At 42.6% G+C, this 15,294-nt stretch overlaps 1 protein-coding gene across 1 annotated transcript in view; it reads left to right on the top strand.

Annotated features, from left to right (window-relative positions):
• cox10 (cytochrome c oxidase assembly factor heme A:farnesyltransferase COX10) overlaps positions 1-15,294 on the top strand; it is a 39,758-nt gene that overhangs the window by 3,988 nt on the left and 20,476 nt on the right. Inside the window, exons 2-4 of the mRNA XM_083993736.1 lie at positions 1,653-1,795; positions 1,961-2,360; positions 3,952-4,076. Coding sequence (XP_083849862.1) covers positions 1,653-1,795; positions 1,961-2,360; positions 3,952-4,076 — 668 coding nt within the window. The remainder of the gene's footprint in view (positions 1-1,652; positions 1,796-1,960; positions 2,361-3,951; positions 4,077-15,294) is intronic.

Genomic DNA, 15,294 nt, shown 5'->3' with positions numbered 1-15,294 from the left:
TTTTTGATATCCACCCAAAAATGTTTTAGGAATTCGGATGTTAATCCATCTATCCCTGGTGATTTACCATTTTTCATTTGTTTTAATGCATTTTCAATTTCTATTACAGTTAATTCTTCGTCAAGTATATGTTTGTCTTCTACATCTAGTTTTTTTATGTCTTCATTAATTTTTTCAAATAAAAAGTCACAGTCTGAATTATTAAATTTTGATTTATACAAGTTACAATAAAAGAGACAAATTTCATCTTGGACTAATTTCTGATCTTCAATTATAATATCATTTGTCATAAGTTTACTTATTTTCTTCTTAGTCTGTCTTTGTTTTTCAAGTCCAAAGAAGTAAGTTGAACTTTTTTCACCCTTTTCGATCCATCTAGCTCTTGATCGAATATAAGCTCCATTTGCCTTTGTTGTGTACATGTCATCTAATTGGGATTGCAATGACTTTAATTCAGTAATGTTGTCTAAGGATAATTGTGTATTATTTGTTAATAAATTGATTTTGTCAATTAGATCCTTTTGCTTTCGTTTCCTTATACGTGACAGTTTTTTACCTGTGTCAACTGCTATTTGTTTGGTCTTAAACTTAAACCATTCCCATTTACTGATATCACTCATGTCTAACCTTTCAACCTCCAAGATAAGAGACTTCACCTGATCACAAAATTCAACATTTTGTAAGAAATCATTGTTAAACTTCCAAATATTTGGAGAATTCAGTTGTTGTTTAGATGTTAATAAGTTTAGACTAATCATGCAGTGGTCAGTGAGCGGAGAAGCTGATATTTTACAATCTGAAATATCATTACATAACTCACATGAAATCAGCCAGTAATCTAGTCTTGAACATTGACCATTTCCTGCAGAGTTATACCATGTATACTGAACTGATGTTGGATTTGATGTTCTCCAATAATCAATTATGTGTGTTGTTGTACATAAAGACAGTATAGTGTCGCTGTATACAGGTTGAGAATTCCTATGAGGTAGTCGGTCTAGCCATGAATCTGGGGCTATATTATGGTCTCCTCCCAATATCACTTTATCTGTATTATAAGTTGTTTTCCATTCATTTATACATTGGCTTAATTTTGCATAAAAGTTCACATTCATTGCTTGGTTGTTAAAGCCATAAACACATATTAAAATATAACGTTTGTCGTTTGTCTCCACTACCACCATTAACCAATGACCTTCAGTATCTTTTTTATTATCAATTATGTTACCTGGAAATCTATTGAATAATATCATGACTCCTGCTGAGTGTGATGTTCCATGTGCAAAGAAGGCGTAATCCCCCCATTGAATTTACGCATAATGTATTGTTTGTGTCACATACCATTTTAGTGTTTGTTTTATTTTTGATTTATTTTTATCATGTCTGTATTCCAAGAACTAATCAGTGTGTTTCTCATACAGCTTAAACAATGTATGGAGTTGATTAGTGCATGGACACAATAATAATCCGTAAATGTTTTGAAACTTCAGGAAACTGGGATTGGTATTTACCGGTATAACAATAATCTTGCAGCTCTATTTAGTTGGCTGTGTAGTTATGTGTGTATTATCATTACTGACCTAATCAAATGTAACTAACAGTATTTATATTAATACTTACAATTAAACATCCTGTCTTGTGTGTCTTTTTAGGTTTGGTTGGTGCCAGTGTGAAACAGAAACTAGTACAAAATATCCCTCGATGTAACCAGACTGCTCGGAGCCTGATTCAGCTGCACAGTAGAGATCCATCAAACTGGACGACTTATCAGCATCTTACCTTTCTTAAACGCCAGGTAATCTAAATTCTTGGTATTTCCTCAAAATTTTGGTCAGTAGATTTCTTGTTGCTTGTTCTTGACTCATTTCCCCCCATCATAATGCTGATAAATATATAATAAATCCATCTTAACAATAGTGAATTATCCTGAATCACCTTGTCCCATCTGTTTTCCTCTCAGTATGTAGCCAAAAGCAACGGCGAGCTTCGACAACGCGCCATCCCGAAGCAGGCCCCCGTCCTCACCATCGTGGATGAGAGGGAGGACAGTGTTGAGAGGCAGGTGCAGAGAGTGCCGACCATCGACCCCGTGGCCGCTGATGCCGCGCCGCAGTCGGAGGATGTCGGCGCTAAGTCGCAGCCTGAAGTCTCCACCTCGAACGCCGCTGCAGAAGATGTGGTGGCAGCACGGGAGGAATCTGTGTCCAGAACGGCTGGGACTTCGGACGAGCCTCCTCACATCCACGTGGAGTCGGTGGAGGCAAGGGAGGCGCGTCTGGACAGACAGTGGAAGGAGCTGAAGGTCCATGTGGCCGACTTACCGGATATTTACGCCAAACTGGCCAAAATCAAGCTCACAGGTAGAAATACAGTTCATCTAGGGTACAGTGTTTGACGTTAATACAGAAAATGCATGTATATCTGAAAACTATGTCAGAGCTTTGTAAATAAGATGGATGAAGTAACTCCATATACGAAGCACCTGCTTTATCTTATATAGCCTACAAGTGTACAGGCAGGAAAGACACTCATTTATCTCCTTCACTCAGGGAGTCTGGGGTTAGAGTTGCGGTGCAGCTTGGCATAAGTGCACTCCTTGTTGTCTCACGCTTGGGTCATTGTCTCAGGAGACAAGATGTGCAGCATAATCCAGTTTTCCGCTGGCGATTTGTATGCTCACTCCGTCCCAAACAGCACTTGTTTTTGCACTGAATCGCCGAACGTGCTGAGAGTTTCCGAGCGATTTGGAGTCTGTAGTCTGTTGAGCCGTGTCTGTCTGTAGTGAAACACAGATCTGCAGTGGATAAGCAAATTGTGTGGTCAGTGTCGTGCAGTGTCATTTACCTGGTGTTATTGAGTTTCACTTGCTCTCTGCTGGATTCCTGTGAATAGTTTAAAGATGAACTATGCAAGATTTTGACCTTAAATGAAAAAGCTAATTGTGATGGTTGAATGACTTTTTATGGGGAGAATGGAGGCTCTCTACCTTCCACCTTGTGTCTGTTGGCCGAAAACCAAACTTCCAAGATCAGCGCCCCCGATCCGGTGTCCCAGATCTCTTCTGGCGAGAAACATAAAGTGCTTTAAGGCACTACATCACAAACACGCCCGGTAATCTGTGATCCAGGGCTCCAAACTAACTTTTTTTACTAGCTGCACACTGGCCCCTAACTTAAAATTTTAGGAGCGCAAGCAGAACATTTTGGGGTTTCACACCGTAAATCGACTTGTAAAGCAAATATTCACATTTCCTTTTAATTCATCTTTGAGTTGTCCCTTCCACAATTCACCAGTGTGTAAATCAAGTCGAGTCACAGATTATTTATAAAGCAGGTTTAAAACAACCTCAGTCGACAAAAGTGCTGTACAGTTGTAAAAATACAATATAGTTACTCATAAACACTACAATAAATAAAAACAAAACAAGGAATAATAATCACTCAATTTAAAACAAATTTATAATAAAAGAGAGAATAAAAGAGAGAGAGAGGGCCAAGATTACTCACTTAGCTGGGAGTGAAAGATACATTTTCAGGAGTGTTTTAAAATGCTCGACAGACTGTTCCGCTCTAACATGGAGAAGTAGGCTGTTCCACAGGTTAAGGGCCGCTACTGAGAATGCTCCGTCTCTGTGTTTAAAGCCCATAGTTACTGGTTGTACTTGCACAGGTAGATGAGAAATATACTTGTACTGTCTCAAATTTTAGGGGCAAAAAGTCCCCATTTAGGGGCAGTCTGGAGCCCTGTAATCTGTTGTTATGGGGGGTTATGACGGTGGAAATACGTACAGGAACAAAGTGACCAAAACAGAGTAAAAGCGATGGAACCTGCATAGTTCCTATTTAAAACAAATGCAAAGATTGCACAAAACATGTATGTTACACTAGAATGTAACAGTAACAAGTCAGACCATTAACACTGCTCTTTATTCTTGTTTCTCGGTGGTTCCAGCGTTGGTGGTTACGACTGCTGCAGCCGGCTTCGCAATGGCTCCTGTGCCGTTCGACCCCGTCATGTTCTTCGTGTCTTGTCTGGGGACGGGCCTCGCCTCGTGCACCGCCAACTCCATCAACCAGGTCAGTTTCTCTCAGAATGAGGCCGAGCAAGGACTCGCCTCTTTATTCCAGTATGTCAAGTGCGTGTGTTTCTGTGTGTGTGCCATCATCCTTCATCGCGGCACGACTCATATTCGTGTACAACTCGATAGTAGGTGATAAATGTCATTCAACACTCACCCTCTGACAATGGAGTTTAATTATCGCCTCTTCACAACACTCTCACTGACACAGAACATCGCCAGCTTCACAAAGATGAGTGCTTGGCTGGATTACACTGGTTTATATCATAAACTTGTAACGCTTCACGCTGTAGAAATGACTGATTCAACTATAGCTTATTTATGTGACGTACAAAGATCTCACGAAGCCAAAAAAATATTTCACATAGCTTGTGTAATTGTCTCAAGAGTTGAAGTAAACACTCTTTTAATCTGTTTATTCTCTAAGTACCAGTTTCCTTTTGGGAAGTAAGTAATGAGGACGAGTCTCGGGGCTGGCGGGATATCTGTTGCTCTTATAAGGCATAAGAGACTTTTTTTTTTTGTTTACATGTTATGCAAACATGAAATTTGTTGCTGACAGACACCGGCATCCGCAGCTCTTCTTCCTCTGTGTTCTAGAAAATACTGAAGGAGCCGGAGCATCTCAATTTTTGAAGCACTCTACATTCCTCTTCTGCTGCGTAACTCAAAAACGCATTGAGCCGAGTGTAACACTATTATTATTTCCCCGCTGAAAGCTTTTTTCTTTTTCTTTTTTCTTTTTGGAAGCCGTAAACAAAGGGGAACTAGTGCATGTGTGTGTGTGTGTGTGTGTGTGTGTGTGCGTGTGCCTGTACACTTAGAATACCTAGAATAAGTAGAGCCTCCCTCTGCCTTCTAGTGTTGACATTGTACACTGGAATTTACTCCGTGACTTAAGAATATTAGTATAATGGGGTGACCTCTCCGTCAGCCCAGGTTTGAACTCCGCTGAGTTGTGTCCTTGGCCTGTAATTTGGCAAAAGGCCGTGATTACACTGTAGGTTCCTGCCCCCCCCCCCCCCTCCTCCTCCCCCAGCGCAACTACCCTCAACAGGCATGTTCCACCTGCTGTCAGAGGCAGTTTGACCTGAAGCTCATCATCCTGCACCTGAACTTGCTTCTGTCAAATAGGTAGAGTCTGACCCCCCACCGTGTGCTTCACCTTACACCGCGCCCTGACATGCATGATCTGATATCACCAAGTAATTAACAGCCCAGGAGCGCTGTTATAACAAACCGGTTAGGATTAGGGTTAGTCCTGGGCTGTTGTTTACTTGGTGATATCAGATCGTGCTTCCTGACATACAGCGACGCGAGCGAGGAAAAGTGATTTGAATGCGTACTTTTCAATCAGCCTGTCCTGACGTGCCACGACCCTGAAAAAATCACTCGCACTGTCTCTATCGGGACGACATTTCGTGGCGGTGTCCTGCCCCTAAACACTTCTTATTGGTTGAAAAGTACACGCTGCTTTCTGTTGACAAGCAAGTTAGCAGAGAGAGGAGAATATGAGAGAAATAAAATTGAAAAACACTCCAAGATGTGAAAAACGGCAACCAGGAAATGCCAGGAATCTAAAAATAGCGCCAGAAGTTTGTTTACGTCCCTCCATAATTTGCTTGGTTTGGATTCTGAACCAATAGAATATACTCGCTGCATATCAGGACACCTTTGGGCGAGATTTCGTTGCCGTTTAGCTCGCTCGCTGTATGTCAGGATGCGGTGTTAGGGGGTTATATCCATGGATACAAGTGTTCAGTCTGTGTTGTCGGGCCTGAATAGTGCCAATCAGCCCACTGCTCTGGTTCAAACTGTATTGTTTCTTCAGAGGTGTGCTCCCACTCCTCTGTGCACCTCTACCTCACACGGAGCAGGTGTGTAAATATACTTCAGGTATTTGAAAAATGCCCCCCCCCCACCACCCGACCACCCCCTCTCCTCCTGCTGAACAGAGCAGCCCCAGACTCCGGCTCCCAGGACGTTCACACGGCGCTGAGTGATGTAAGAGGCGGCAGCCACTGTTCGTACCCTGGGTGTTCCTTTATCTGCCGACCCCGCCCTCGCATTATTCCTGTCAGTCTTCATTTTCACCACTAACCCAGCCTGAGGTTAGGATACGACACGGCCTCATATTTCATTGTAACAATGTTATTTGCCTCTCAGAGCCTCTCCTCCATCCAGATCAGGTTTCAAACCTACAGTAAAGGTGAAGCTCGGGTAAAGTTCAGAGCAGATGCAGCCCCAAAATTCTTGTTGCCAATTAGATGAGTGTGAAAACCAACAGGGAATACACGCTCTATAGACTTCTATCGATTTAGAAAAAGTTAATATATTTCCCAGACTTCTTGTAACTGGTACAGTTTTATAAAAGCAGCACCCTCAGTTTTTGCATTTTTTTTTTTATTAAAGATTAAAATTACAGCAGCACTTGGAAGAAATATGACACAATTAAACAGGCCACAAGGTGTCACTTTTCAAGTTCTACTCTAAATTTTCACCGCCATCATATTACTTTTTTATACATTAAACCACAGAAGACTAGTTATAAAAGTTTAGTATGAAGTCATGAAGATTTTAGAAATGTGGATTTGCATAAAATGGAGCCTCCAGATAGTGCCGATATGAGAAGGGGGGCAATATGACGAAGATTGTGGATCGTCTAAAAAGATTGAAGAGTTAATTTTGCGGGAAGCGCTCCGTCCTTAGCAGAATGTGCGGTATTACTGGAATGCTTCACATGGTTTCTGCAGATAAATATACATCGAACCGTAAAAAGATCCTGGTGGAATATTACTTTAACATTTCCCTCTGTTTTCACAAATGGCCTTTGCGTCTTTTTGGCTGAAATTCATCAGTGCTTACTTGGTTCGAGGCCAAGGACTCCCCTCTTTTTTATTTTTTTTTGTGGCTAGTAGCTGGTATGTGAGCCCGAGCCTTGACACAAGCCGGATTCATTGTTCTCCTTTATCCCCCCCGTTCTGTGTGTGTGTCATCGTGGTCTTAATTGACAAGAGTTGGAGATGGGATTATTGTTTCAGACAAATTAGCCAGATGTCTTCCAGTGACTTTGAAGTCGTCTTTATCAGACAAAGTCGTGCAAGGTCTCCACTGTTCATTTAAAAGGTAGTTAAAAGGACCAACATCATTTGAAGAGGAAACTTGTTTATAGTCGCCGATGTCTTGTCTCCCTCTGCTTGCCAGGAATGAAAAGTATACGCCTCTCTTCATAGTATACGATGTAAAAGTAGCTGTTGTTGTTGTTGCTTTGTTTGGAGAGGAATGTCATTTTCCTCTGTAATTATACACACAGAAGCACAGGGGATGTCATGTGTGACATGTAATTGCTTGTTGCGCTGCCATTGTGGCGATACTCAGCACCTCTTTGCAATGCACTAACGCACTCAGGATTGTCTGTCAGGGTTTTCTTTCTTTTTTTTTTTTTTTTTTGGTGAGTCAAAGACACGCCCTCACCTGTGTAACCGATCTCAACACTTCAGTCATCCGTTTGTTTTTCATATTCCTGAAAAGAAAAAGAAAAACAAAGTGGAATGGGGAAGGAAAACATCCTACCTTCAGATGTGTTGCCAGGGGTTTTTTCCTTTTTATTCTCTTTCATCATCTGGCGCGTCACCATTAGTGTGGTTAGTTGTGATCAAAGCTCGATGTCTTTTTATATGAAAAATCAAACAAAAACTTGACAAACAAATCAAAGCTACGTCAGGCCCCTGTGAAAATCACTTCCTATGGATTCTGCCCCTAATCCCCCTTAATTCCCTGCATCTAAAGAGGAGTGTGCAAGTATGTGACCGCACAACTGTCGAATTACCTTGAGGAAAAGGAGGAAAATGTCTTGAGGGAGAGAAAAATGCTTTGGCTCTTGGAAGTGGCAGCCAGACCTTCAGTGGAGCTGTCAAAAGCCAAGGCTGCTCTTTGTCCCATTGGGAAGTGCCTGCAGGGCAAATAGAAACGTTGTGGTTTCTTTTTAAAATGTTACTCTATTTAGGAAACTTGACGGAAGGATGTAAGCACTTGGAGTCACGTAACAATGGCTACAACATGATGGCCAGCGTCTCGAGTTTCTCACCACAGTGAAGTCCAAAGCATTGATGCTGTCACGTCGGTTTCATAGTAAGAGATGAGACGATGAGGTCCAAAAGTAAAGGGGTGTCATTATTTCAGCATTCAGGTAGCTGTTGTGGATTTGCATTTAGGGATATCTTATTGTGGAGGTGTTCAGCTTGAAAAAACGTTGGTCCTCTTTGACCAAATTGACTATTTTGCACCTCTTCTTGTCTAACTCTGTATAGCATGTGCTGTCTGACTGGTTGGGGTGGGGGGGTCTTGTTTCTTGTTACCTTTAATTGTCGGTGCAAGCTGTTTTTAGAACGGCAGAGCAGAGTATTGGATTGTGTATTTGATGAGTTTGATGAGGGAAACCAAGAAATCCCATTAGCCTTCGTAGCGTAGCTCTGAGCAGCTCGTGGCTCTGCTCCGCCGTTCTAAAAACAGCTTGCACCGACAATTAAACATAACAGACCTACTCCTAAAACTAAAGGGGTTATGGTAATGGGCCAATTTGCTGAAATGTTGAACTATCCCTTTAAGAAACAGTAAAATTTGTTAAAAAAAAAAAAAAGAAAAGAAAAAGGGTTGGTCCTCTATAGAGAACCAGTTCTAAGAGAAGGAGCTTAGCCCGTTGAAAGCCACACCAAAGAGCTGCCTGTGTTCCTGCGGGATAGAAATGAAGTAGGTAACATTAGTTGGGAAAAGTGCTGTTATTTAGGAGCCCTGGGCCCCACACCAGGCTCGGGCCCTCCGCAGGTGTTCCAGCCGTCATCACCTTCCAGTCTGGCCACTACTTCAGCTAATTGGATAATTGGGTCAGATGAGAGTTTCAGGCTGGAGCCGAAAGGATCCCACTTGGAAGCCTCGAGGTCCCCCCGGCAGTATAAACAAGACCCGATGTGGCCTTTTACTGTCAAATAAGCACCGCTCAACTATTTTGACAGCGGCTGTAGTGTAGGTCGCACCACGTCAGCCTCGCGTGTTTGTTTTGATGAAAATCCGAGCTGGCTTGTTTTGTGGCTGCCCAGTGTCATTTCTGTTTTTCGTGACGATGGCGGCGAGCCCTCTTTTGTGTCTGCGTCTCTCTCCTGTGGCGAGCTGTCTGAAGGCTGGCACGCAGGAGCGAGCCCCCACAAGCCCCCCAGCCCCAGCCCCGTCCCCATCCACTCCTTCTACCACTTTAAGCTACACCCTTCTCTCTCTTGTCCTGTGCAGGCATGCATTATTTACCCTGCCGCATGTTTCCTCCCTGGTTCAGGTTGGTCACTGCCTGCGAGTGTATCGCTACATGACTGAACAAGGGAACGTGTTTTGCTCATGTGTTATTAGAATGTTATGATAACGTAGCCGATGTACCTTTTTCAATGTTGTTTAAAAGATGTAACACGTAGGTTCATCAAGACAAATAAAAAATACAACACATCCAAACCAAATAGAAAGCTCACTCACCAGATTTGACATCGATACCGGTGATAATTTTAAATCTTTGCATAGAGGCATCATATTTATTGAATTTATTAAAAACTGATAGCGCTCGGATATGATTTCAGTCTGTTTACCCTACACGCTGTCATTATGTAAACCCTTTATTTTCTGAGCTCATGCTTTCAACTTTTAAAAGCTTTGTCAAGTCCCACTGCCACCAGAGTTTATTGTTTCAAGCGTGCTATTACAATTTCAAGCATGCTATTACAGTGCAGGCTCGTTCTCACCTCCGATATCTTTATCTCTGATCTCTCTATCTGCGTATTGTTTGCAGTGGCAGTCGTCTTGTTAATCATATTTATCCAAGCATTTCCGAAGGTCAGATTGCCGAGCTGCCACCTGAATGTGATCTGAAACAAGCCTGGAAATCCCCTCATGTTATTGCACATATTAAACCCCCCCCGTCCTCCTCCTCCTCCCCTCTCGAGACATATCTACTGTAATACATAAATCTGTAAGGGAGTTTGTGAACTTCACCGATGCAAGTTCACAAGCCAGTCCTTGGGAAAAGTCCTTAAATCACACATGGCTACATTTAGGTAACAGCAGCGTAGCAAAATGTTTGCATTGCAGTGTCAGAAAGTATTAGGAATGTGACATTTTCTGTTATGGATCTGGACTGCAGTGTGTTTGATTTGAAATGAAACACTGACCATTGAGTTTAAAAGCTGGCTCTGAGCTTTAATTAAATCCACATCAGGCAGGAATTTTTATGGAAACCGTAGAACGTTTTTCTATACATAGTAGCTCCGTGAAGAAATCAGACAAGCGGTCTTCAGGTTCATTATGCAAAATATTTATGCAATCATAGCAAACTTTTCCTCTTCTTCTGCTTCTTCTACGTGCAGAGGTGGCATCATCATAACCAGTCTTGAACTAAAGCGAGCATGGCAGCCACTGCCTTCGACACAGTGTTCATTTGATATCCTCCTCCACTGTGAGATGATGATGGTAGACTCTTTGTCGACTGCATAGATTTTCTTCTTTTTTTTTCTGTCTGTGTTGCTCCTTGAGACAAAGCGGAGCTGTAGGTAGTGGTCCATCAGCAGCACAGTAGGCGGTGGTTGTGCTGCAGACATCGCTGGGCCTCCACAGTCCAAGGCTGCCACTCTAATTTTTCAAGGATAGGCCTTATACTCTCATTGTAGTTTAGGGGGTACCTCGCGTAGCATGGTACCTCTTGAGAGGATCATTAGTTGTAACAAGACCTTGTAGTCCCACCAACCATCTCGCTCTTCAAAGACGGTGAAACCTCTTCCACTTGGACTGGAGTCTGTTCCCCACTGAGAAGCAGCGACAGAAGATACGCTTTCAAATGGACTCCACAGAATACCTCTTGCATGATGACATTGCGATCCTTTTTTTTTGTGCAATTTATTTTCATTCGGCTCGCAAACGACCCCCCCTACCCCTCCCACCGGTCTCATAACACCAGTCCATTTGATGAATTGCGGTGGATACCTTCGAAATGACCCCATAGATGGAGGGCGTACTGTATTTGTTTTTCTTGTGGACGGCTTCAAAGATATCTCCAGGCAGATGGAGTTGTGAAAGTATCACTGCTTGTCATATTCGTTCCACTGGCTAGGTGCTGTAATTGACTGTTCAAAAGTGTTTTGGCTGTCAAAGGATTATGTGTTGGGCCTTTTTTTTCCTCTCTCTTTCTTTCTGTGGGGTGCTTTTTGTCGGAGTTAAAGGTCACACACATCAGAAGCTTATAGCCAAACGGGCGATTTAACTCAAATGTGATCCCTTCCTCGGCGCAGGCGACGCCGCTGCTCTTGGGGATCGCATTTTCCAGGAGCTTAGTTAAAACAAAAGGGCAAGCTGATCTTTGACATCGATAGTACTCTCGTTTTTTTGTTTTGACGGTCTCGACCAAAAGCTGTTAGTTCAGCGTGAAAGAAGGGGTGGAATTCCTTTTTTAATTGCCCAGCAAGATGGCACGAAGGCAGCTTGATGGGTATCTGTGTTTTTGTTGCTGGATTAAAATGAATATTTAACCAGACAGCCCTGTTTAATAGTTAATTTCTTTAAACCCCTTTTTGTCTTTTCGTCAACCGCGGGGAGCCGGTCCATTTCAAGCTAAATGACTGCAGCAGCCTCAGATGGAAGACAGATGCTTTTCTCTGATAACATCATGAAGGGGGTAAATCCACCTATTAAACACCCCCAGGATGATGCCTCGAGGGGAAGCGGGAGCAAACACTGTGTGAGATATAGAGATGCTGATAATATTCTCTTTTCCATTAACGTCTTAAATTGTTTATTTTAAATTGACCGTTCATTTCAAAGACTTTGGCATCGTCGCAGTTGAATGTCTCCTTTTAATCATTATCTTGTATCACTCACTAACTCAGGCTCTTGTGTGTGTGTGTGGCCAAGAAATTGTCTTGTGCTATTTACACAAGCTCAGTGTATTGTGCCAAAGCGGCACCGATAAAATTCAGCTTCTGATATTAGCGGTTAAATTCAAGTGAAAGTTTTAAAACCCTCATACTGTTAACATTTTATAAATTCCAATCATAGTTTTTAAACAGTTTTTAAGACGCAGAACAAACTTAATAAAGTAGATGGACGTGGAGCCGGAGGCAATTCGTTTAAGGACGAGCGTTGGCAGGCAACAGCAGCCGTCTAATACTTGAATGGTGTTTTAAGCAGCACAGCTTTTCCCCCACTCTGATGTAAATCCTTAGCTCACCTCTTCCAGTCAATAAAAGCTGCCTTATCAAATTTAATGAGTCCAACAGAGTGGATTTAGAGAAATATTTGGAAAAAAGCTCAGTATCTGTTATTAATCATTTATCAGCATTTCAATGACATAAGCTCAGTATTTAAAGACAATACTGTTGAATTATACTTTTATAAGGGAAAAAAATAAAGTGCTATTAACAGTAATATTCTTAAAGGGATACTTCACCCAAAATCGAAAATTCACCAATTTTCTACTCACCGTCATGCCAATGAAGGGTTCTGAGAACTTTCAGAGTCATCCAAACACTTTTGGAGTTCCAGGGGGGGTCCGACTGGCAACGGATTTTCATATAATGGCGGCAGATAGAGTTCACTTTTGAATCGTCCAAAACACACACTATGAAACATCCAAATACCTCCATACTGCTCGTCCGTACTGACCCAAGTGTCCTGAAGCCGCCACATGAAAAAAGTTGTTTACATCATACATCCAATGGTTTTAAAACATCTTGCAGCAGATCTTCAAAAATCAACAGAGCCACTGGGAGCTACTGCTACAACAAGGCTAAAAACAGAGATCAAAGTAATTTTTTCCAAACAACTTTTTCATGTGGCGGCTTCAGGACACTTGGGTCAGTACAGACAAGCAGTATGGAGGTATCTGGATGTTTCATAGTGTGTGTTTTGGACGATTCAAAATTGAGCACAATCCGCCGCCATTATATGAAAATCCGTTGCCAGTCGGACCCCCCCTGGAACTCCAAAAGCGTTTTGATAACTCAGAAAATTCCCCAAACCCTTCCTTTGCATGACGGTGAGTAGACAATTGGTGAATTATCGATTTTGGGTGAAGTATCCCTTTAATTCACCATTAACATGTTAGTCACTCACTTATTCATCCTCTGGCCTGACAGTCAGAGATAACACATTGTTTAACAATAGTTAATATTTTTTGTACTCTTGGGAAATGATCATGACCCCAAACAACTTCACCTTTTATGGGCACATCAAGCAGCTGTCCTGTATGAAGGATAAAAATAGGCACAGTTGCAAAACAAATCAATTTGTACCGTACGTGCCTGCATAAATACAGGGTGTCCTTACTTCAAAAGAAGAGGAGCGGGGCTGTCCACAACGTGTCGTCGTCTTAAGATCGCAACTTGAGAGATCCACTTCCACTCACACGCAAAGTGTCTCTCTGTGGCTTTTCAGCGTCACGGCCTGTTTGGGCAAACACACCTCGCCACAATAGAGCTGCCGTCACCCGAGGGGATGAGCACGACCGGCTGACAGAGTGACGGGCAGGTGCAGCGCCTCCTCAACACCTCCCTGATTAGCCTTTAGTTTTTGACAAAACACTGTGATTATGGGCTTCAGTGACCAACAAGGCGAGATGCAGACACCATTTAGACTTGAGTCATAGGGATGGAAACCACCCACCTCAGCACTGTCTGGCACCAGTGAACCTTTTCTACACATCCCGCTGCATTTGGCAACGGCCGAGCTCATGCGAGCTGAGTTAATGTTTTTACACCATCTAGGACAGCCTTATTACTGCCTGTGTGGGAGTTTTTTTTCAGCAGAGTCTGAATGTTTAGGTCCATATATAGCAGAATTTGTCTCGCAATAAACCCTCTCGGCTTCAGTTTCCTTTGATTTGACATTTCTGGACCTGCTTTCTCATTGATACAGATAGTGGCGTGTCAGCACCTCCAGGATGTATCAGTGAATAGAGGCAGACAGTGTGGAGGGCCCCTGTGTGTCTAGAGGACAAACCGTCCCTCTGGCACTCGTGTCACGCTGAAACAGATTGTGGACAGTGATAATGGGTTGCTGAAGATGCACTCGTTTTAGAAGTGGCCCTCTCTGCTTGTCATCAACCCTTCGCAGAGCTGAGCGCTGGCAGACCGAGGGGGCCGGAGGTTTCGCATGCCTACTCACTCAGTGCATGTAATATCGGCGTATAATGCCAAGCCTCAGCCCCGAATGGTTTTTGTTTAGCCGAGCAGCTCGAAATTACCCATAATGACGAGAAGAAAGCGAAAGTATTGTGACAGACCGAGCAACAACTTAAGCAATGATGGAGATGGTCTTTTTGTGATGCTAATGAAAACGTACAGTGTTTTGATGTGCGGTGCAGAATTTCTCTTAAAATCAGCGACAGAGTGGTGAATAACAACATTTCATGAAGTGACCTGCTGTTTTCCATTGAGCTGGAAGTTAATAGTTATTTAGATTTCTTTTCTCTGGACTGACAGTTTCTGGCTGATTGCAGGAAGCATAGTTGTACAAGCGGATACCACAACAGCTCCTTCGCTCACTATTGTCGGTGCTGTTCTTTTAAAGGGCAGATCAATCAATCAAACCATTTTTACTTAAAAAAAAAAACCCTGACAAATCTGGTTTTATCACAGCTAAATAATAAAGAATAAAGTAGAGAACGTTATTTGTTTTTTGCACGGCTGATTATAACACTGCCTCTTTCCACTTTCGATTCAGGAAAAGACGAGGGTATCTTCTTTTTTTTAAGACATCACACTTCGGTGTTTGTGTACATTTTTTTTTTCCATGAAACTCAACTTTACCCTCTCTCTATCCGAAGGTAACTTAGCCAAAGGCAAGTAGGGAACACTCTTTGTACCGCTGAGGTCCGTGGATAATTAACAAAAGCAGCCCTGTTTATGGCGTGCCCGCGAGCCAACGCTGCATGCTAATTTGATTCAAACCCAGAAGCTTTTTGGGGCGAGGGCATCGGCGCCGGAAAACAAACTGGTTACCAGCAGCTACACCAAGGCTTTTACCCCCGAGCCCTGGGTGTGTCCCACAGATGCAAAAAAAAAATCTAAAATTTTTTTTTTTTTGGCCCAAAAATCACCAGGTTTTCTAAATGGGAACAGGGAATATGGTTTTTAAGTGGCAGATGAAGGGTTAAACTCGTTAGGCTTCCCATCTTGCCATTTGGTGATGTA

This window comes from Trachurus trachurus (assembly GCF_905171665.1).
Source record: "Trachurus trachurus genome assembly, chromosome: 19".
Taxonomy (NCBI): Eukaryota; Metazoa; Chordata; class Actinopteri; order Carangiformes; family Carangidae; genus Trachurus; species Trachurus trachurus.
Note: the sequence above shows the minus strand (reverse complement) of the source record. Positions and strands in the feature narration are given on the sequence as shown.